Source organism: Ochotona princeps, chromosome 3 (genome assembly GCF_030435755.1).
Source record: "Ochotona princeps isolate mOchPri1 chromosome 3, mOchPri1.hap1, whole genome shotgun sequence".
NCBI lineage: Eukaryota > Metazoa > Chordata > Mammalia > Lagomorpha > Ochotonidae > Ochotona > Ochotona princeps.
In genome coordinates, this window is record NC_080834.1 from 33,230,679 (window position 1) to 33,255,325 (window position 24,647).

A 24,647-nucleotide genomic window follows, 5' to 3' on the forward strand; every position below is an offset into this window, starting at 1 on the left:
TAGATTTCTCCAGGGGCTGGGGAAGAGAGTGAAAAGGAGGAGGAACAATGCCGCAGGGATCTGACAATGTAGCCCACCTTGAGGAAGGTGCTTCCTGTGGTTCCCTACCGCCTCCACTGGCCCTGGCCTGCTACAGAGTCATGAAACTGACAGAACGTGTGCCTAAAGCCAGTGGCTTGGAGACAAGTGAAGGATGGCAGGAGGTGTTCCAGGCAGATACAAGCTGAGTAGAAGCAGCTGCAGACACGCAACATTAGTTTACCCTAGCAATAATTTTGGCCAGGAGCAAACTAGTAGAGTTCAGCTGAAGCTGAACCACATCAAAAGTCATGGGAAATCAGACTGAACAAAATCCTTGTAGCACATGGTCAGGGTAGGGGCTGGACGTGAGTATCCACAGGAGGTACCTAGAAGCTAACTCCACCTTTTACAGCACTTATAGTAGGACATTGAAAATATTGGCCTGTGTTTTTTTTTTTCTTCCTTTGAAACATAGGGATTATGTTTTAAGAATGAGGACAACATTATATGGCTGGCAGTATCACCAACCCACTGCCAAACACAAATTAACTCTGCAGGTGTGCTCTAAAAATAGTAGCTCATTGAAATATAATGAAAGCAACAATGAAAGGACTTGCTGCATCCCAGGCACACAACACTCTATGTATTAACTCGTTGGCCATTTGCCGTCCTCCCATCCCACTGACAGCACTGGACACTGAAATCACTTTAGTCATTTCCACAGAAGGAGCATCATATACAGAATGAATAAGTCATGATAGGGAAGAAGCTATACAAATGCAAAACAAAACTCTAAAAGGGATAAATATCCAGGGCGGGACAGATTTGGATGGGAGCCCTTCCTCAAGGCTGGGCTTCAAATCTCAATGGAGAAGGTATGGTTGTAGTCAGCTACTCGTTGGAGGCGAAGTTCATGGCGTTGCCTGACCAGAGCTGGTCCACCCCGCAAATCCATATATTTAAGCCCCAGCTCTCAATGTGATGGCATTTTGGAGGTTAGGTCTTTGGGAGATAAATAGGTAGGGTCCCTGTCAGGGGGTTAGTGCCCTTAAGAGAAAACACACCAGATGACTAACTCACTCACTCTCTCTCTCTCTCACACCACCTTCTGAGGACAGACACAGCAAGAAAATCGGTCTTTATGTACCAGATACCGTATCTGTCAGCATCCTCTTTCTGGACTTCCAACCCCTATAACTAGAGAAAGAAATGTGCACAACTCGATCTGTCCATTCTGTGGGCTTTTACCGCAGCAGCCCAAGTGCAGGGCACTTGTTAAAAGTGACCAGAGGCAGTCAGATTTGTGCCTAGGAAAGAGAGGCTGCAGCACAGGCTGAGCTCACCCCTACCTAAATGCTGGGAGATGGGAGTTGGGAGACTGAGACTTGGGAAAAAGACCACACACAACATGAATGAGGGGCCATGGAGAGAGAAAATCATAGGGGGTAATGGGAGAATCACGGAGAAGCATCTGGTATGGTAAGTTGGGACAAGGAGTGTTTGTTTGTTGGGCAGCACAGGGTTGTCTTAGTGGATACTCAGCCTGATTCTAGGGTATCAGGGACACAAGCCAGTGCAGGTGGCAAACAGGCTCCAGCACCACCTTCCAGGGAGTCTTCTGTGTTCCATGGCAATGCTCAGTTCATTGTTGGTATCAGGCCATGTAGTCAGGGCGTTGTGCCTCCTAGGAGGGCAGCAATGGGTTGGAGGGCATGAGAACCACCTCTGGAGGGGCTTGTAAAGCAACCCTACATGCCCGCAGTGGTGATGACTCAGCTTGTACATGCTCGCCAGCCCTGATGAGTTTTGCCTCAGAGGGCTGGTTCCTGCTGCCCGATTCTGTAGACCATTTCTGGCCTGAAAACTCCTGAAATTCTCTTCCATGCAGTGGCTACAACCACCTCTGCTTCTATGAAGTCTCAAAGTCAGCCTTCAGGAGGGGGTCCCCTTCCAAGTTTGTTTTTCCTAAACCTTCTCCCTCAGTTCCAGAATTCTCTTTGTGTCTTTCTACTGTCTTTCCTGTGGGAGTTGAATCATTGTTTACATTATTACATTCTACTTCCTCTTCTCATTGTGTGACCATGGGGGTCCTGATATCACTCACACTGGTGCAAAGAAAGAATAATCCAAAGAAAGAAGTTCAATGCCAAGCAAGCTCAAACCACAGTGAGCAAAGAGGATCTCCACAGCATCCTAACCTCTGAGATTCCCATGTGCCTTTAGCACCACCCATGGCATGAACCAAACCAACAAGCCTTCCTGGGACACTTTCCTCAAGGGCCCTCATGTGGATCAGAGCTCTGCAGGGCATAGGCTCTGCCACCGCACAAGATGAGTTTTGGAAATCAAGACCCAGAGCCCACCGGTTTGTGAGCATCTCCCTCCATTTTTAGTGAGTAGAACTCTAGCTGTGTCAACTGGTAAGCCATATGCATTCCACACCTGTACGACACCCTGGCTAGTCAAAGCAGAGGACAACCACCTTTCCTCTTGGAAGGTCACAGTCTGCAAGTTAGACGCCACTCAGGGTTAAACACCACTGGAAGTGTTAGGCGGGAAATGCCATGAGGCAGCCCACAGTCAATTCTAACATGGGGTAGGAACAATGATGCTCCATCTGGAAGGGGCGATTCACATGCGTGGCAGAATTGAGAATGTATATACTTCCTAAGTAATGACTTACCACCTCACTCTGGACTTTGTTCCTGTTAATGAAACTGACATTTTACATCCCCTCAGATTTCATGTATTATAGCCCGTTAAGTCTTTGTCCAAAAAGTATCACCTTTCTTTTCTTTGAAGTGAGGAGTGAGAAGGCAGAGTTGAGTCAGATTCCAGGTTCTCCAACTGTGTTCCGCACGGGATACTGGGGCACCGTGTGGGGTGCCCAAAGCCCCTCTCCCCAGTTCTTCGCAATTTATAGGCAACCCCAGGATGTCTGTACTTAGAAACCTGCATGGCATCGACATGAGAAACCAACTGACCCTGATTCTCAACACAAACCCAGAGCCCCTGGCAGCCCTGGGGCCGTGTCTCACTAAAGTCCTGAGAAGGCCTCCTGAGCAAAGGTTTCTCCCTGTCCTGCTTTACAGTCCCCTGGAAACCAATAAAATATCTGTGTGGGGTGGGGTAGGGTGGAGGGAAGGAGGGAAGCAATATGGGACCTTAACACGAGCAGTTGTGGAAAGCTCGCAGGCATCATCCCCCAGAGCGCGCTGCCCCTGCAGAAGCTCTTGGCTGCCTCCTTCTCTGTGCACACAAAGAACCCAGACAAGCAGGGCTGAGGGTTGTGCCTGCTACAGCCAGACCACGTAGAAGCCTCCCAGCTCCAGCCTGGTGGTGGGCCGTGGGAGAGTGCCCAGCCAGGTGGCTCCGTCCCTTTGGGCCAGACCCCCTCCCGGGATGGGGTGGGGGTGGGAGGTGGGGAGATCTTCTGTCCCCTTGAGCCGCACTTCTGTCTGCTGCTGGGAAAACAGGAAGTCCATCCAGAGCAAGTGTCTGACAGGCGGAGGTGTTTAGATTTCACGCAGACCCTGGTAAGAGACACACACATTCGTACAGCCTCTACCGACACACGCAATGTCACACACACACATCATGTGTATACATACTCCTCACAGGAATGCACACGTCAGTGCTTCTGCACACCTGCACAGTTTACCCGCTCCACAAGAAAAATGCAGATGGAATATTCGGCTGGGTGAGCCAAGGTCTGGGATCACTTCAGATGAAGTGGACTCAGAACTCCAACCATGGCGAGAGTTGCAGGTTCCATGGTCTGACCATGGAATGCCTGTATCAGGGCTGGGCCTCCTCGGTGGCTTAAACAGAGCAGTGGGACAGCATATCCAGGTGCACATGGAGGATATGGCAGTACATTAGAGTTCGCAGAGGATACCTGGTACCACAACAGAGCATGGAGGACAGAACAAATCAATCAACTACTCCACGCATGTGTTGGCAGTGAATATCTGGGCAAATGGAGACACTGAGGTGGACTAGGTCAACCAGTGGAGTCTGGAGAGATTTCATTGTGCTTGGAGTGGCGAGATCGGCAGTAACTCGGCACTGATGAAACATTGAAACCTCATGAGCAGGACCCTCAGAGCATGCCCCACATCAGGGACCCTGGAGTGGTGTTGGGTGGCTGTCCTCCATCCCAGGGTGCAGAGGCATTTGGGAGGCTGGGTGTGCTTCTCTCCTTGTCTCCGCCTTCCCCCCAGATGCAGCAAGGAAAAAGAGAATGTGGAAATGGTAATCTCACCCACCTTCCTGTAGCCCTTAACCCTAACCACCCTAATCAACTATGTAAAAAACATCAAAAATTTTTAAAAAGTTTTTAAAATGTTGAAATTTATGTTATGCAGTTGAGAGTCAGCGCTCCCTTCCACTGGCTTGCAGCCCAGATGTCCAGGAGCTAGGACTCCATCCAGGTCTCGCACATGGGTGGCAGGAAGCCAGTCATTTGAGCCATCCCCACTGCCTCTCATAATGGGGTCAGGAGATAGAGCCTGGAATGAAAGCCAGAGCAAGAAGACTCCCTAATCCCTCATCTCAGGGTAGATGGGTTCACTTGTTTTCCCAGAGAATCTGTTTTTGGAGACAAAGAGGATCCTGGGGATTCTCCTTAGAGTTGGGAAGAAGAGAGAAAACGCAAGCAGGCCTCTCTTCCTACGCGAGTCTGTCTCACAGGGGTGATGACCTGTGCCCACCTCCACAGGTCATAGTGAGGTGGCACAAGGACACACCAAGGGTCTCAGCTAACCCGAGGATGACGAGCTCAAAACCAGGATGAACTCTCACCAGGTGATACTCCAGAGCAGGGACATAGTGAGTGCTTATGGTGGAGTTGTACCTTCCGGAAAGCAAGGCTGGGGAGGAAGAAGTAGGCTGGGCACTGGATAGGCAGCAAGATCACCCTGTGAGTTCTCAGCGGTTTCTCTGCCTACTCTGCTTTCCACAGAAGCATGCCAAGCCCTCAGAGGCCTGTTGCCTTGGAAGGTTCTGGCTACCAGGCTGACACACCCCATCTCTCAGTGTGTAATGAGCAAGGTGTGCTACTGCCCCAGAGAGGGAGGAAAGGGCTGGGCCACTCAGGGCAGGAGCTGTGCCCAGACCAAAGACAGACAGGGGCTCCTGGGCTAGGGGATCCAAGGTCCCTGATTCCCCACTCTTGGTTCCCCCAAAAGCATGTGGTCCTCCTGGGGAGAAGCAGAGGGGCATGGCTCAGGGACATGTACCAGAACCAGACTTGTAGAATTTCAGCCCCAGCAAAGATTCCAGGGCACAAGTGACAAGCCCAGCATCTCTTGGATCTGCAGACCCATCCCCACCCCTGTGAGACAAACTCGCGTAGGAAGACAGGGCTGCTTGCGTCTTCTCTCTTCTTCCCTCAGCCACCCCACAGTGAGTAGCAAGTAAGGGCTGCCTCAGCATACATCAGGCTGGGCTCTAGGTAGCAGAGATGAAGGAAATGTTTTTCTAGAAGATAGTGATGACTCTTAAAGCTCAGAGGAAAAGGGCTGATATAGGGCAGGCCCTGGGAGTGGGGAGGACTCCAGGGGGAACTCCTGTGGGCCTGGAAGTGTCTGCCTCTTGCTTGGGCCTCAGCCTGGCAGGTGTTGGCCCACAGAGATGCGTCTATACCGCCCCCTGGTGGTGCCTCCATTGTCCTCCGGCAAGCCAACAGCCAGAGTCATCCCCAGTCCCTGAGCAGCTGCTGTTAGCTTTGGAGCTGGCAGCCCAGGGAGCAAAGCTTAAAGAGCTCCAGACTCTGCATCACAGGAGAGGAATCAGAGGAGGCCTTGCTGCTGCTGGCTGCCTGGCCCAGCAGCAGCCACAGAGGGAGCTAGAGCAGGTGTTACCAACACAGATGGTGCTTGGGTCCTGGATGCCATGGTTTGCTGGAGTCTATGGGGCCTCCAACGCAGGCTGCAAGACTTGGGCAGATCCTTGAGGCTTCAAAATGTTTTGAGAGAGAGAAAAGGAAAGAGAAGGAAGGAGGGAGAGAGAAGGAGGGAGAAAGCGTTTGTCATTTTTGCCATTTCATTTTCACACTGATGATGTTTTGGTTTGGTTGGTAGTCTCTCCCCTCTGTCTCAGCACGTCTCTGTTTCTCTCCAGAGTCACTACAGACAATCTGGGAGCATGCCTTCATCACAGTAACATTTTGAGCTGGATTCAAGCAAATCATTCACCCTTCCTAAGTATTTTAACCTACTATTCCCTCCTGTGCATTGGCAGGACTTTGAGGCTGATGAGGACTGGGCATGAGATTTGACCCCGACTCTACCTGGTGCCAACATCTCTGCACACAGCCCCAGTGCTCCAGAGTCCTCTACTGCACTACAAAGTCCAGCAGGCCAGGTGCACACCCAGCCCCTTGACCTGCCATTTACTTGAACTCTGACACAGAGTCCACAGGAAGAAGGGCAAATATTTGATCCACCTCTTTGTCAACGGATAGGATAACACAATGGTACCTTCCAGGACTCTTCCCCTCTTCCTCTTCCTTCCCTTCTCTTACAGGTTAAGCTTTTCAAAATGGGTGCTTGCTTTATTTTTGTAAATGCAAAGATAAGCAAGCATGCCCATGCATGGTTGCACACACATATAAAAGATGGCTGCTTTTGCAGATTCTCCTACACTGCTCAGCAATTGTCTCCTGTGCATAATGAACGGTGGATGAGAAAGCAGGAACTTGCCGCTGGACTGGACTTGAGTGCCCAGCACTGCCCACTGCCCTTCCAGCCACAGGCTCCTCTGCAAGGGAGCAGGGAGAGAGGACATGGGAGACCACAGCCACTTCAACTCTAGCAACCATACTTCCCTTCTATTATTTGGCATCTACATCAACTTTTTTAAGATTTTATTTTATTTTTATTTTTACTGCAAAATCAGATATATAGAGAGAGGAGGAGAGACAGAGAGGAAGATCTTCCATTGATGATCCACTCCCCAAGTCACTGCAATGACTTGAGCTGTGCCAATCTGAAGCCATGAGCCTAGAGCTCTTCCAGGTCTCCCATGTGGGCGCAGGGTCCCAAGGCTTTAAGCTGTCCTCGACTGCTTTCCCAGGCCACAAACAGGGAGCTGGATGGGAAGCGGGATCGCCAGGATTAGAACCAACACCCATATGAGATCCCAGCACGTTCAAGGCAAGGACTTTAGCCGCTAGACTACTGAGCCAGGCCCACATCAACTTTGGCCTGAAAACTGGCTTCTATCATGAGAAAATGACCATGAACCAACAACTACCCACTCCAGCCCTTTCGTGGGGTCTGCTTGGAGACCACGTGCTTCAGGTTGACCTGACCATGATGGCAGTCTCTCTGGGGGTGGCCTGAAGCTGAGTCCCCAAGCAAAACCCACACTGATGTCTGGGGAGCCCCATCTTTTTTTACAGCAGAGCAAGGGAACGCATCATTTGGTCTGCACATTTCTAAGGTGTCTTTTACACTGATTAAGGGGCTAAAATAATTGTAAGAAAATACCAACAGAGAAAATTAGCAAAACTATCGTTATTCCCAAATCTATAAAATTAAAAACACCTTCTACATGGAATCATGCCTTGACTCCGGAGTTGGAGCTCTCAAGGACAAGCAGGTGCACAGGCCGACTTTCTTTGGCTCTTGGCCACAGCCTTCTGCCGCCGGAGAAGATCCACTCAGATTGTGCCCGTGGCGTAAGATCAGTGCAGGCACACATATTCTGGGTCTCACTCAGGTGACATGACTGCCCCACTGGTGTCTGGCACAGAGCCTGGCTCCCAAAAAGTGCTCAGTAAATATAATGTTTTAAATGGCCTGAAAGAATGGAACTGTTTCTCTCCATCCCAACGCAGCACACGGTGGGAGTCAGAACTCCGGCTCAGCATTGTCTGAACATTCCAACTTGGGCTCACATCTATTGTAGGAACGATGCCAAGGAAACAAGGGACATGGTTAGCACTTGCCATCCCTATCTCGTGGAGGCCAGACACGTGGTGTTCTGAGCGTACGTCTCCCGGGGCTTTAAAACCTGAGGCGTATCTATGGCGCTGACTCGGCAGCCAGAAAGCCTTCTATGAAGTCATCATCCCACCTCTCCCTAGAGCCAGACGGCCGACCTCTCAAAACCCCTTGGGGAGCCACAATGCTTCACTTTACAAACCCTCTTTTAAAAAACATCGTCAGACGCCCGTTTGATGGCACCAGGAGGAAGCTGGTGCTCCAGTACCTGAAAGCCCTGCGGATGCTGCAGAGTGATGGATTTAAGACCGTGTATTTTGGGGAAACCGATATCCCAGAAAGCCTAGTCACCGGCGAGGATTTCAGTGATGGCTGTTTCATGCAAATGCCAACCTGGTGTGTTGTGCACGCCGGGGGTAGCCATGGCTGGGTGCCTTGGAAATACCGGATGTTCCTGAGAGATGAGCTGTGCGTCAAGCATGAAAGTGGTGTCTTCTTGGAGTTCTGTGATGTGACGAAGAAGACCTATGGGAAGTGCGCCATCGTAGTCAAAGAGAGGCGGCAGCAGGATGACACGAGACCAAAGGGAAGCCGAGAAGCTGAGGCTGATGTGCCAAAAGCCATCCATTTAACAAGCCTTGTCTGTTGCCCGGAAGTGGCCAAGTCCTACGGCCACGAACTGCTCTCCCTGCCTGCACCTTACAACTACCTGAACCCTTTGGACTCTGCCTGGTCTTCTCTGAAATGGTTCATCATCAACAACAGGAAGGAGTTTTGCCTTGAGTCCAACGACGATGTCTGTTCTTGCCAGTATATCCTTTTCAGTGATTTGGTTAGCAAAGGCATTGAAAAGATGAATCCAAGCAAATGGAAAACGTTAACAAACAAAGTCAGAAGATGGGAAAACTACTATCTTGGGAAATTTTCCTAAGGGTGATCCATGCTACATGCGAGTTCCAAACCACCAACCCTGTCGAGCTCCATTCTGAGCACTGTCACCGAAACTACTGCAGGAAGTGTCCTCACAGGGATGCTGTGACGACACAGAGGGGCCCAAGCATGCCAACACCATGCGCCACGAAACCTACTGCAGGAAGTGCCCTCTCAGGGATGCGGTGACGACACAGAGGGGGCCAATGATGCCAACACCACGCTTGGATTTTACCTGAGTTTTCATTAAAACTTGCCAGGAAGGGATGGGTCTCAGTTTTCATCTGGTTAAGGCCACATCGCAGGTATGTGAACAAGAGGATCACCCAGTCTACACAGGTGATGAGGCAGAGCAGGAGTGAGCCGAGTTAGTGCCGGGTGGTCAAACCTAGGCCGGGAAACAGGAACAGGGGTACAGCACATTCGCCTGCTGATGGTGATAAGGAAGTCATGGTCCAAGTCCCAGCTGTTCCACTTCCAGTCCAGTTCCCTACCAAGGCACCTGGCAAAGCAGCAGAGGATGGCCCAGGTCCTTGGAGGGCGAGGATGGACAGAGTTCCTGGCTCCTGACTTTGTCCTGGCCCAGCCCTGGCTGTTGGGGCCATTTATGGAATGAACCAACGGATGAAAGATGTCTCTCTCCCCATAACCTTGCCTTTAAAATAACTACATAAACATTTTTTATTTTTTATTAGAAAAGCAGATATATGGATAAAAGGAGATACAGAGAGAAAGATCTCACATCCACTGGTTCTCTCCCCAGATGGCCTCAGTGGCCAGAGCTGAGCCAATCTGAAACCAAGAGCTTCTCCCAGATCCCCCACAGTGCAGGTCCCAAGGTCTCAAGGCCTTGAGCCATCCTCGACTGCCTTTCCAGGCCACAAGCAGAGAGCTGCAAGGGAAATGGAGCAGCCGAGATACAAACAGGCGCCCATATGCGACTTCAGTGGATTCAAGATGAGGATTTAGCCACTAGGCTATCACGTTGAACCCACACATAAATAATTTTTTAAAAAATGACTAGATAAAAGAAAATAAAGTTGGCAGTTGTGCATACACAGAAATGTCAAAATTGAGCAGTGGGTTAATAGATTTCACTCCATCAGACTACGTCTCAGAGCATCACTTCTCATCAGGGAGAGACACTGTCCAGACAGTGGCCAAGAACGATGCTGCCCTTCACTCTGGCAGGTGGCAGGTACCCATACAAAACCTTCCAAGGCAAGCTAGTTGTCTACAAGGGGCTTAAAAAACTGTGGCAGTGGTGGGCTCAAGGACGACTTGGGCGAATAGTTGGTGTGCAGCGGATCTGCAGGACTGCCCCCACTCAAGGACCCTAACAAGAGGCTATCACGCTTTGCCATGGACTCTCACACCGCCCCCGCCCCCAGCGCACAGCACCCTGTTACAGGGAAGGCTGTTGCTGGCAAGGCTCATGGCATTGGGAATTTGTGCTTTCATGGGAAAAGCGTTAGTGCCTGTCATGTATGTCACAGTGTTTGCTCTTATGTACATTCAGGCTTAGTTTTATAATTGGAAGTAGACATTCCAGAGAATGTAAAACATTAGATACCGGCAGTGAGGGAGGTTGTGGAGGAAGGAGGTGGGTATGTGGGCACTCTCTACTCTTTGATTGGCATTGCTGTGAACCTAACAAAACTCTACAAAATTAACACCAGGGACAGCACTGGGGAGCCATGGGCTAAGCTGGAATACCACATAGGGGTGCTAGTTCAAGCCCTGGCTGCTCTGAGAAAACAGCAGAAGACGACCCGTCTCTGGGTCTTTCCCACCCACATAGAGAAACTGTATTCCTGGCTACAGTCCCAGCTGTTGTCTGTCCTTCTCTATTTCTCCACCTTTCAAATAAAGACATATTTTTTAAAATAAAGACTTTGTAAAAACAACATGCATATTTCTACCCAACACTTGTCAGCCTCAACTGTCTAAAAGACTGCAAGGGTGGATTCTGAACAGCCGAGTGCAGACGGCCGGGTGCAGACAGCACCAGCATCTTCGCTTCCGCATCCTGAACTTCGCTGTGCTATTCAGAAGGACTTTAGCCGATGACTGGTGCCTCAATGTGGGATGCTGGTTGTACCACCATTTCAATCCCTGTCATCAAATTCTAAAAGCCATTTGCCAATACTCATGCTTAGCTTGCAGTTGAAGCCCACATTTTCCGTATCTGTATGGCCAAGGCTTCCCAGCACTTATCAGACCAGCTAGCAAAGGGCTATCCCCAGAGGGATCCCACAACCAAAAAGCGCAACTTAACACATTAGTTAGCCAAGTTAAGAGCTTGACAGAGGTGTCACGCATGCCCAGCTGTGACACCGTGTGTGGCCTCTACCGAGTGCTCCAAACACGGAAGCTCCCATCTTGAAGAGTCCAGGCTGAGGTGCTGCCCGCTGGCAGAAGCCGGACCCTAACCGGTTGGCTGCTCCCTGTCATTCTGTCTCCTTGTCCGCAGATGGCGCTCCTGTTCCATCGGTCATGAATTAAGACTGTACTCCTAAGCCAACGTGACCATAACTAAATATCCTGGCTTGGTCTTCCGACACAGGACACAAAGGTGTGTGTGAGTGGTGTTTGTGTTATGTGGTGTGTGTTTGTGGTTTGTATATCAGACGGAGATTGTATGTGTATGTGTGAGATCATGTGTGACAGGGTGTGTGTGTTGATTGTGTGGGGGTGTAGTATATATGTGACTGAGTGTGATGGGCGCATGTGTGTGAGGAGAGTATGTGTGCGAGTGTTGAGTGTGTGAGAAGAAGGCTACCTGTGGCTCTGTGTGTGACTGAGCGTGGTATTTGTGTGTGGGAGACCACGTGTGTGTACGTGTGAGTGCGAGGCCCGTGTGAGAGGGTCTGGGTGGCGGGGAGAGGGTGGTCAGCAGGATAAGGACAGGTGGGGAGTGGTGGGAAGCAGGGACGTGTGGACAGGCCCCGCATGGCATTAACAACCAAACCACTCTGTCCTAGCCTCCTGGGGCCGCTGGCACAGAGAGGACTCCCCCGGCTTGCCCCCTGCTGCTCACCCTACCTCGCTGCTGGCCCATCTCCCTCCGCCCACCCCCAACTTTGTCCCATGTTTTCTGGGCAGCTCATCCTGAAGGAACCTGCAGTTTAAGCGGCCATTATTCTCTTCCTTCCAGATTCCTCTCCCCCCATTTCAGGGGGGTCCTCCCCGACCCCTGCCGTCATACACAGCTCCCCTCTCCCCCCAAAAGGCCGGCATGGCCACGTCCCGTGTCTGTGCCCTTGGCTTCCGGTGCAGGTGGGGTGTGATGAGGTCAGGGGCACAGTGAAGATGCAGGCATCTGGGGATCATCAGGCACACGTTGTTTAGAAGGCTGCGTCTTTGCTGAGCGCAGTGCTGCCATGTGGCCTGGCCTGGCAGGTGCAGGCCTCCCCATGAGTTTCCGGGCCTGGGCTGCTTGTCCGTCTCACTGTCAGTACTTGAGTTGTCATCGGTCTTCATTCTTTCTACTCCTGGCATGCTGTAAGCTGGGAAGCCCGTGTCAGGAACATGTGGGAGATTAAGTAGGAACTGCATAAGAGGTCCTGGGGTCCCCCGCGGGCGCAGAACACGGCTTACAGTACGGACTCACCCACTACCATCCAGAGCTGTGGGACAGCTAAGCATCAGGCTGTGTGTGTGAGACCAAGCCTTCCGACCCCTCCTACCAGTCACGCACACATTCAACCAGTTATTAAAAAGCTACTGACATCATGGCCAGCTAGAGGAGGGACACTGATAAGTCAAATCATAAATGATTCATCGCCCCGTGGCAGAGGTGCTCAGAAGAAAGGTGACCAAAAGCAAGATGAAGCCCACAGTAACACTTGGAGAAAAAACTGTGCGGTCAGTGCGTCAGTCCAATCCTTAGGGCAACTTCTGCCAGATTTTCTAAGCAGATTATTCAGCAAATTCCCGAGTTTTAAATGTCAAGGCCTAGAAAATACACTAGTGTGTATTTATTTACTTTTTAAAGATTTATTGATTTATTTGAAAGTTAGAGAGACAAAGATCTTCCATCTTCTGGTTCATCCTTGGACTCTGTGAAAGTGCCAAGTTGCAGCCGGGAGCCAGCGGCTTCATCCATCTTCCACATGGGTGGCAGGGTCCCAAGCACTCAAGCCATATTCTACTGCTTTTCCAGGTATATTAGCCAGGAGGCTACATTGGGAGTGGAGCAGCCAAGGGGAACTGGTGCCCATAGGATGATGGAATTGCAAGTGGTGGCTTTGCTCCCTTTTGCCATAACACCCCCGGCACCTATGTTTAAAATAAGCAGAACCAGCTCCTGGGCAGGCACACTTAGATTCTCTGTGAAAAGTCAACAGACCCTCTGCCTCAGGGGTCACATGGGTGGGTGTGCCAGGTGCCAGTGGGAAAAAACAGTGCCCAAGGTACTGGGGTGCTGCCTGCCAGGCTGGGTACAGGTAGTGCCTGCCTTGTGTAGACAGGCCCAGTCCCCAGCATGCGCTCAGACAACACAGCACTCAGCACCGCCTACCAGGCTGCAGAGGGACCCTGACAAGTGCAGGAGGGTGGACCTGTGCCGGGGTCTGTGCAGTAGGTGTGAATAACACGAAGGTGTGAAGAGAACAGCTCTCTGCTTGGCAGGGCCCGGGGAGCTTCCAGCTGCTTGGCAGGGCCTAGCGGGTTCATCTCTGACCACCTTGACGCAGTTTTCACCCCCTTTCGCATGGGCACTCCACCACCCCACAAAGAATTTTGTAATCTATTGAGGCATTGTCTGCCCCTGTGAGATGGCTTTTACAACCAACATGAGCTTAAGAGTTAATGTTACTGATAATGTCCTGGTGAGTGGGCCTTTAACTGCACACAGGAGTATAATCAAGCCCATGCTGTTTCCAGCCTGTTGGGAGCACTGCACGTGTGCCCTGTCCTAAGATGATGCCTGGACCCTACTTCCTCTTGGAGAGAGGTTTCAGGAAGTGCCCTGTGATTGGCCCTTTACCGCTTGCCTCAGGCGTGTAAGCTGATTGGATAAGCCAGGGGCCTTGGGGGAGGGGTGAGGAGGTTCTCTGTGTAACGGAAATAACGGAATTAACTGACTTAACTGAAGGCTTCTGGGTAACGGATTTAACGGATAGGAGGGATATATAAGCCAGGGGCTTCTGCCCCAAAGAAGGAACTGAAGGTTGGAATAAAAGTGCCTCTGAAACGCTCTCCAGTATCGGGTGATTTCTTCCCCGGGACGGGAGACACAGATATCTGGTGCCGTGACTCGGATGGAAGTTAGCTGGTGAATACCAGGAAGGTAAGTAGCTGAGCAGGTCACTCAGGGAGCCGCTTACAGCGGGAATTAGTTTACAACTGAGACTTTTGCTCAGGAAGCCGCACTAGGCGGGGACGTGCACGTCAGGTTCACAGGTTAGCGACAAAAAAAACAAAAACAAAAAGGTTTGCGGTTGGCAACAAGAGGGTTCATGGTTGAGTGACTAGAGAAAGGTTAGAGCAATGGGGAATTTGTCCTCCACAGTGAGCATCAGCACCTGCTGCAGAGATTGTTAAGTGAGTCAGGAGAGTCAGACTCGGAGGATAAGGAAGAGGTCTCTGGAAGTGAGTCTTCTGAGGATTCCCCCACCCATTAAAGCTTGGCTAAATGCTTTGCTCTGATAGCAGTTCTTGGGATGCTGATTTTGTTAGTCAGGCCTTATATTGCTACAGGTGGCCGCTTTTTGATTCATGCAGACCTCCATTACTTGACCCTAAGTTTTCTGTTGCCTGGTTTTCTACCTTTTAAATATCTTTTTAGTATGATCCAGAAAGAAAAGGTCAAGAAAAAAAAAAAAAAACGATTTTATCTCTTGTAATTCTTAAGGCTTCATTTGTGATGTTTTCAAAAACGTAAAATTTTATCGCAAATAATTTGTTATAGAAGTTAACTGTAATTCACTATTAAATTATTTCAAGGTATAAGTTAAATTAATGTGGTATTTACTGTATATAAAGCATTTTTATAGTTTAAAATAATTCTTGTGTTTTCGGCTGGTTATCAAACTTCTCACTGCTTTAAATTGGTAAAGATTTTGTATTTGTTTTAAAGGTATTTGAGTGATGATTTCATGTCAATAATGAAGTCTAACCTATAATGTGTTATACTAACAACAACAAAAACCTTCTTCCAGGTATTTTTAGCCATCCTTAAAGGGGTATCCAAGAATTCAAAAGTTTCCAATTTTAGGGTTTCCCTTGGTATTCTTATGAGGCCTCAAGAATGCCAACGGATTTATCTCCCGTTTTGTGGAGATGGTTAATCAGGTTGATTGGATTGAGATTATTGCCAAATGTAGTAAAATTCTGTCGTGTCAAACTGTTGTATACATCCATGGAGTTGTGAAGGTTTAAATTTTAGTTTGCAATGATGAAAAGATTTCATAACAGTGACTTTTCTTTCTCAAGGTCTTTGTTCAAGACTATTTACTTGATGACTTTTCAGCTACTGGTTTCTGGAGAACACTACTATCACTAAGTTTAATTGAGAATAATTTTTTTAAGTCTCCAAAAGCATGTGTCTGTGTGTGTGTGCGCGCGCACATGTGTGTCTTAATGTTTGTCATCTGCATAAAATTGTTATAATGTGTTACTGTCTGTTTGTTGGTCAGAAAATATTCTAGCTTTTGTGAATTAAGTTTAAATCCTGTAGGAAACATTTTAAAAAGCAGGTAAATTAATGCATCTGTCTCATCAACTATCTGGATCCTCTACTGCAAACCCAGGACACATAATTTGCTTATCAACAGCAAAAGCAGGTTGCCTTGAGCTCTGAATTCTGCAGACACTCCCAGAGCTTTCTGATAGGATTGTAAAAATATCTAAGTGGGTTCGGGCCTTGGGATTCGGGGGCAACTGCCGCTCCTCACAGTGTGGCGGCTGTGGGGGGTGCCCCTGCCGGGTCAGAACCAATGCTGGGGGCTCACGCCAAAGACACTGCCGCAAGGCAGTGAACGAGTCCTCGGCCTCATCCAGGACCCAAGAGAGCTCATTCCTCAGGGTAAGTGCACCATGTGGGAACTTGGGAACTGGCTTAAAATTCCTAGCTCCACCCAGCTGCTAATATCTGGCAGCTAGGTGAGTTTGGGAGGGGTTCGGGCCTTGGGATTCGGGGGCAACTGCCGCTCCTCACAGTGTGGCGGCTGTGGGGGTTGCCCCTGCCGGGTCGGACCCAATGCTGGGGGCTCACGCCAAAGACACTGCCGCAAGGCAGTGAACGAGTCCTCGGCCTCATCCAGGGCTGCCAGTGCACCATGTGGTGCCAGGCTTTGCCTGCTGGCCGCCCGGCCGGGAAGCTCTGGGGTAATCGATGTCCGAATTGCTGCTTAGATAGCTCTAGGGTGACCCCACTGTTTCTGAGTTCTGAGTCAATCCTAAAGATTCCCAACGCCAGTAACTCTTCTTTTGGAGAACTTCTAATCACTCAATAATGCTGAGCTTTGAACACCTATAATGCAAAAGATAAACCCCGGATTGTCTAGCAGGATATCTTTTTGCCTGAGATGATGTTGGTTCAGGAGACTGGTCACATTAGGCAGGTCCATAATTTTAACTAGCACTCTAGAACTGGGGTGGACTCTGTGCAGGATGTGTGGGCCACACCCTGTAGAAAGTTTGGCCCCACTGGTAAACCTAAATTTTAGGTGGTTATGGACTAAGCTAGGTGTGACCAAGGAGCCTGCCATCAATCACAGGTAAAGGGATCCACCATAGACTGGACTGGGCAAGGCAGCAGCACCCAAATGTGCATCCTGAATAGGCTGTGGGGTGGGCCGGGCTGCAACATTCACCAGCTCATACAAGGCCAAATGGGAGGCCAGAGTACACCGGGCACTGGCCTAAAAACCAATGGCATGTATGTAAACTGGGTTTGGGAGTGGATCAAGTGGAGGTACTTGGGAAGCTCCCCTGGCGAGTCATAGCTCTCGCTGGTGAACATGCCGTCCAAATCTGGGGGTCAGACTAGCTGGGCATAGTAGCTCCAAAATGTGTAACTTGGTAATGGACCGTAATGTACTGGGCAGGACTGAACAAACCTTTGTTTACAAGCAAAACTAGAAACCAGCATGGAACACAGGTCATAGCGAGCTAGGCTCTTACACCTACTGGTCCCCAGAGCAACCACGGGCAGGTGCATGATTTACAGCTAGGAACAAGCCCAATCGGGGAGGTAACGGGACACCCTAACTAGGTTGAGGTTCCCACCAAGGGGCGTATGTGCTAGAATTGGAGCTGCGTTCTATCTAGGAAACAGTTGCAGTCGCCCGAGGCACTAGTGTGGGCTGGGATTGGATGCACCAGGCCAGTTCAGACCCCAACACCATCTGGTGGCATGGAGAACCAGGGGGTAGATGTGGGACTGACTAGGCTGGGTCTCAACCCCCTACTGAGCCATGCGTGAGCTGTATGTGGGTAAGGACGAGCCATGGCTGGGCTGAAACATCCAACAACAAGAACCAGAATGGGGTGAAAGCCAGCCAGGAAAAGCCACTGTTCCTGCTAGGACAGGAGGTGAACTGAGTTGGGTTGGCTCAAGGACCCCCTGGCATGCGCAAAACCTGCCTTTGGGAGGGGATCTGATGGAGGAGCCTGGGCAACTCCTCTGGCAGGACACAGTCCCTGCAGGTAAGCGCAAGAAGCATGATAGGAAACAGTCCAGAATAGGCCATGGAAAGTTTCCCACTGGCACACATTCAGCATGGGTCAGGAGCAGACCAGGCTGAATCAGTCCGTATCACCCACTGGCAAATCCGATCACCAGATCAGAGTGTGGGATGAGCCGGGTTTGGTCGCGACAAAACCAGTACACATTATGGAATGCCAGGGCGTGGTTGCCTGTACTGGATATGAATGCAGCACCCAACCAGCACACATGAGATCCAGGAAGGAAGGGAGGGGCAGAACTGGCGGGGGGATTAAGGGGCTGGTTCCCTCGCTGGACAGCTACTCCCAATGGAGAGCGTGGGCTGGGATAGAGACAGACTAGACTATGCAAGGCTACAACACCTGTGCGCTGCATGTGGACTAGATCAGGGAAAAGCCAGGCTGGGCTGATTATTCCTGCTGGTGCAAGCATAAATTAGAGTGGGTGAGGGATGTTTGGGCATAGCCGCAGAAGCTGGCACTGGGGACTAATTCTGTCAAGTCAAATCACAGAACCACCTAAAGAGTGCATAAACCGGGACAGAGAGACCTGGGAGGGAAAAAGTGGGTTCCCCCTTCTTGGGTCACTATTCCCGTGGGAGGGCATGAAGACTGGGACGGGGGCTGGGATGGCTAGATAGAGAGGCACTCAACAACACCCGTGAGGGCTGGATGGTTGAGTTGGTTAGATAGAACTAAGCTTTAATACCCATTGACACGTACAAGAGCCAAATGGGATGGGGGACAGACTGGTCTTCTGCTACACATACTGGCAAACCAGGGTAGGCGGCGGGCCTGGTGGGGGTTATTGTGGGTCGCCCCGACTAGGCTGCAGCTCCCACTGGTTTGTGTGAGGGCCGAGTACGTGCTGGGCAGAACCAGACTGGACTGCAACACCCATTGGTTCCAGTGCAACTCGGGACTGAAAACAGAACCAACCCAGCAATTGCAACCACCAGCTGATCGTGGTGATGGACTGTGCCGGGCCCTGTGCTTGCTAGAGCATACAAGAATCTAGTCTGGGAATACCTCAAAGTTTCTTTGGAGATCTCCCTAATCGAACTGCTGGACTCAGAACTCTAATCAAGAAAAGACAAGACAGAGCAGATCAATCATTCATCTCAGCTATATGTTGGCAGCGATATATGGGGCAAACGGAGACTTTATGATGGACCATATCAATCAGTGGACGACCTCATCGAGCGAAACTGGCAGTGACTCATAACTGGAGAACTATTAACACCACTCGAGCACATATCTCAGAGCATGCCCCACATCCGGGACTTGGGGTGGGCGGGAAACCGGGTGGGGCTTCCCCCTCAATATCCCCCTTTACCTCAGATACAAGATGGAAACAATGTGGAAATAATAGTATTACCCACTTCCCTATCCCCCTGAACCTTTTTTTTTTCTTTTCTTTTTCTTTCTATAACTGTAATTAACTATGTAAAGATTGTCAACAACAATACAATAAAATAGATTATAAAAAAAAATAAAATAAAAATTGTCTTTAACATTCAAAAAAAAAAAATATCTAAGTGATTTTAAACCTTTGCTACAAATTCATTTACTTTGAATAAGATTACTAGTTAACAATGGTTTCTTAAATTTATGCAATTTAAATTATTAATAATTGTTTTTAAAATATATTATATCATTGATACATTTATTATTAATCTGTATTCCTGTCTCATTTATAACAGGAAGTAGGCCTTTGGGATAAATGTTTAGTAAAGCTATTATTTGACAGTTTTCACTTTCTACTAACCCTATAAGAGTAAGCAACCTGGTACCTCAGACCCAAGGCTCAGATCCCATCCTCATTTGGGGGTGAGGATCAGTCTATATTTTCCCAAAAAACGAAAATGGTCCACGGTGGATTCCTGAGAGGCTTGTCCGGCAAGCTCCTGCTGCTGAGTCTTGTGAAAGCTCGGGTACTGGCCAAGATGATGGCATCTGAATCGGAAGATCGATGGGACAAACAAGTATATTAGACTTTTATATATTATATATTAGTATTTGTTAAGCACCTAGGTCCTGATATTTCCTGCCAGTTTCTCCTTAAACCAGACTATCAGATTGTCTGGTGTGTGACCCCAGCTGTTGGGGGTCTGGAGCTCTTTTTATAAATAGCTCAATTTCTGCCCATGCTTTTTCTTGGAAGGTGGCATACCAAGAGTTTTGTTCAGACACTGCGCAGCGTAATGTTGCTGCAGGAAACCCCCAGTGGAATTTAGAACAGGCAGTGGGGATCTACAGGGATGTCTCTCCTAAGTTATTCAAGGAGCCAATGAGCCTTGTGTTGATTTTGTAGCTAGACTTATTAAAACTGCCTCTAGAATTTTTGGGGAGGTGGAGTCAGCAATGCCTTTGGTAAAGCAGTTAGCATATGAACAGGCTAAAAAATGGTGCCAAGAGGCAATAAAGCTGTGGAAGCGTAGAAAAAAAAATTAAAACTATGCTATATAAACAGAAAGGGGGGATATGGATCAATATAGATCCCCAAAGGACAAGCTAGTTATTATTTTTTCAGGATAGTATTAATATTAGTAATTTTACTGTGCCATCACCCTGCATGGTATTGACTGATTAGAATGTAGGAAAATTTCAGCCTCATCCCGAGTCAACTGGAGCACTCTCCAGGTATGTGTGGAAAATTTTCCCACAGATAAAAACAGTACATTTAGAGGACATAAGAATTCCTACCAAAATCCTATGCAGAGTATAACCACAAATTCTTTTGAGGTGAAGCCTCTGTTTGTGCTGTGGAAGCAGCAATGTCCATGATTTTTGGAGGCCAGTTGCAGAATTGCTTTTATCTGTTTGTGTTTATTGTTAGCAATGCTAGTTAGGCAGAGATTCACTTAACTTGTGGAATAGATTTTCTTTCAGAATGTTGGAATACAACTGAGTACCCGCTGGCTGTGGTGATGTGCGTACCCACCTATTTTCCCAGACCGATGACAGTTAAAGAAAAAGACCTGTCAGTCCACCTGTGGCCAGAGTAACATGTTTGGACTGGCTTGCTAATCATAAACTGCTGAGTGGACTTGACTTAAGAACAGGTGGACATGTTATCTGAGGTCCTCTCAGTTTCCAACTTGCAGCTAATCTATTTAGAAGCCTTTCAGTTTATTTGAATGGGACTCGAGATGTTTAGTTTGATAATTTACACACTGGAGAAGCCTTTTGGTTTATTTGTATGGGACTTAGGATGTTCAGTTTGATATAATTATACATATGGTAATCCTGTTCGATCTGTATCTGCCCAGCCCTGGAATGCTTGGGTATTGTGCACCCATAGGGGTGGATGTTCAGATATATCAGCTTTTGCATTTATTGATAAGGTAGTGATAAAAAATTGTAATTATAGTAGTAATAGTTCTAGAATATGGGAAGATGTTAAAGTTAATTGCAGTCATGATGTTATCTATAATGCTATTTATGTATGTGTACAAGCTCCATTATATGGGGACTTCTTGTGTGCTTAGACTACCTGGATTGTGTGTCACAATCCTCTATTGTCACCAATGGGTCCCGAGCATTGAATTTGCCCAGAGAGTTATCTGATATAAATAGCACCAAAGTAGAGATTGCCACGGTAGAGCAATGGACAAATTGGATACTAAAGGGTCTTTCCTTTGCACGCCAATGGGCCGGTATAGTAGGCCTGGGCCTTATCTCATTTCTTTGGGGTCTGCAGACACTTCATCTTTGAGCACGGCGTCAGCAGCAGCATCAGCGGCTGCTAGTGCAAGCTGGCTTGCCCTTCACAACAGAGAATCCCCAGAAGTCTGGCTAGGCATGTTGGACCGGTAGCCAGAGACGGGTAAGTATCCGATACAGCTTCACCAACCTAAGACAGGCGCCACGCTCCTAGCCACGTGGTTAGCCCATGACGGGTAAGGGAACACCTAAGACAGGCATGGTCCCTTGCTTAATAAAACAAGAAGGGGGAGTTGTTGGGAGCACTGTATGTGTGCCCTGCCCTAAGATGATGCCCGGACCCTACTTCCTCTTGGAGACAGGTTTCAGGAAGTGCCCTGTGATTGGCCCTTTACCACTTGCCTCAGGCGTGTAAGCTGATTGGATAAGCCAGGGGCCTTGGGGGAGGGGTGAGGAGGTTCTCTGTGTAACGGAAATAACGGAATTAACTGACTTAACTGAAGGCTTCTGGGTAACGGATTTAACGGATAGGAGGGATATATAAGCCAGGGGCTTCTGCCCCAAAGAAGGAACTGAAGGTTGGAATAAAAGTGCCTCTGAAACGCTCTCCAGTATCGGGTGATTTCTTCCCCGGGACGGGAGACACAGATACAGACACCTTATTGTGTACCTACCCATTGCCATAAAATCTGGCCCGGACATTTAGCATGCTTTCTGGGAAATGGCTTGATAAGAATTTTACAAACTAATGGAAATGATGGGAGTATGGGTTAAAACTGCCATGACAAAAAATATAGCTACTGGGACCCTAAAAGCTATCCTGTTACTGTGACCCTAAAGGCCGTCCTGCTAGGACAAAAAATATAGCTACTGGGACCCTAAAAGCTATCCTGTTACTGGGACCCTAAAAATTATCTTGTTACTGTGACCCTAAAAGCTATCCTGTTACTGGGACCCTAAAGGCTATCCTGCTAAGGCAAAAAAATTATAGTTACTGTGACCTTAAGGGTTAGCCTGTCCTTGCAACTCTTTAGAGCATAGAAAATGTAGTTGCTTTAGCTGCTTTCATAATTTCTAACTAGAGGAAATATAGGCTGATTTCACTAACATCACAAAGATATACTTTTGATTATTGTTTAGTCACTTATGAAGTTGCAAACCCTGCAGTTATAGAGAAATGTAATGTTTAAAACTTTTTGTCTTAGATCTTCATGTTTTTTTTTCTCTTGATGTATTTCTCCCATGTAGTGATAGATAAGTTGTAGAATAAGAATTGCAGTAGGAGTATATTACTGCATAAGATGTGTTGCCTACTGAGAAATTCTTGGCTGCAATGTTGAATGGATAATGCCCTGTCTTAAGGTGAAACAATTTGTAGAATTGTCTTTGGAAACACTCACTTGTCCATTGTAGAATTGAAACATAAATGGAGTAAACTTGGCTCATTGCTAATTACAATTTTTCCGCCGTTATAACTCTTGCTTTACTTGTTCAGTTAACAAACTGTGTGAGCTTGCTGACCTAATGGCCTTTAGTGCCAATGGCCCATAATCCCCATAGACCAAGACCCCGGACTTACTAACCCATAGATAATTCAAGGTAGGGGTCTGGTTGTCACGGGTGGCGCCAAGGTTAGAGCCCAGACCTGAGGAGAGCAGATGAAGACTGGCAAACCAAGATAAGCAAAGAATGTGGAATCCTTCCTCAATCATCTCTCAGGAAGCTGTAAATTGTGCCCCCCTTGAGGCTATGTCAAAATGCCCCTAAAAGAAAACCTTGTACTGCTTCTGTATAAATAAAGCGGACAGCTTTCTCGCAATGTCCACAATCATCTTGGAATTGTAGTGGTCCGTCTCTCTTTTTCTTTCTACGCCTATCTCACACACCCTTCTCGAGCTCCGAACTGAGCTGGAGCTGGTCTCCGGCAGGCCTGGGCCCGACAATTCCTGCTCATCTCTTCCTGTCCCAGCAGGCCCAGCTGGGCTCCCAGGCAAAGGCAGCTTTCTACAGGGGCTAAAAGCTGAATTGAAAGTCTCTGTCAATCATTTTGAGGTTTGCAGCCAGCAGAGTCAGGTGTGTTAGTCAGTTACAGTTATTATAATCAAATGCTGGAGGCTAAGTAATATCTACAGAAAAGAGGGCTTTTAGCTTAGCGTGGGAGAGCCTGCACAGGTGAGGGCTTCATAGCGGGAGTGTGTGTGTGTGTGTGGAGGGAGAGACCCCATGGGGTTTGTGTGTGTGTATGTGTGTGTGTAGGAAGAGACCCCATGGTGCTAGTGTGTGTATGTGTGTGTGTAAGAAGAGACCCCATGGTGCGAGTGTGTGTGTGCGGAGGGAGAGACCCCATGGGGTTTGTGTGTGTGTAAGTGTGTGTGTAGAAAGAGACCCCATGGTGCGAGTGTGTGTGTGTGCATGTGTGTGGAGGGAGAGACCCCATGGTGTGTGTGTGTGTGTGTGTAGGAAGAGACCCCATGGTGCGAGTGTGTGTGTTTGTGTGTGTAGGGAGAGACCCCACGGTGTGCATGTGTGTGTGTGTGTGTGGAGGGAGAGACCCCATGGTGTCTGTGTGTGTGTGTGTGTGTGTGTGGAGACTACATCACAGACAGGAAGCAGGCATGATTCAGGGGGTCACACTGCCTTTTTCTACTCCTCTTGATCCTGTGGAGGTGACGCCCCTGCTGATCTACTCCTGTGTACTGAGCTCCACATCACCACACCAGGGACCAAGCAGGTGAGGGGAGTGGCTGTGACTTGCACGGCCCAGGATCCTGTTCCCCCAGCAGATGCTGCCTGTATGACCAACCTCTGCGGACGTGGACCTGTGACTGGGACCCATAGCTACAACAGCCGGGGAAACGGAGGGGTGGGGAGAGCCGCTCTGCTATAGCGTTCTGAGACTCATGGTGTAGTTGGGTTTCCAGTGGAGCCTGGCGGGGCCTTTCAGAGTGATGAAGGCCACCAGGGCTTAGTGCCTCCCCCTCCCCAGAAGGGGTTTAATTCTCCTGGGAATGGGTGTGTCCCGATGAGAGCAGCCCTGGCAAAGCAAGGCCATCCCTCATGCTTCATTCTGTGCGCAAGCCCACTCCCCTTCCCTTTCTCCATCCTGAGTGGAAGTGGCACGTGGCCCTCTCCACAGCTAGGTGCTCGGTCTTGCACTTTCCACCCCCACAACTGTGAACCCAAATGAACCACTTTTCTAAGCCACCAGTTTTGGGCACTCTATTCATGGCCATAAATAGAAATCAGAGTACGAGAGAGGAAGACACACACACACTCACTTAGATTAGTCCAAAGACCAGAGACGCCTTTGTTACGAAGGTGCTTTATTTCACCAAAAATACTACATCATTTAAAAGCATATAAAAATCCACATGGTTTCAAGTTATACTGTTTTAAGTTCTTTAAACC

The 24,647-nt window shown here is 48.7% G+C and overlaps 1 protein-coding gene across 1 annotated transcript; it reads left to right on the plus strand.

Annotated features, from left to right (window-relative positions):
• Positions 1-8,080: 8,080 nt before the first annotated feature.
• C3H21orf140 (chromosome 3 C21orf140 homolog) lies at positions 8,081-8,961 on the plus strand. Its single transcript, XM_004594123.4, has one exon. It carries the CDS (start codon positions 8,086-8,088, stop codon positions 8,899-8,901), a length of 816 nt encoding a protein of 271 aa, XP_004594180.2. The 5' UTR covers positions 8,081-8,085; the 3' UTR covers positions 8,902-8,961.
• The last annotated feature ends 15,686 nt before the right edge of the window (positions 8,962-24,647 follow it).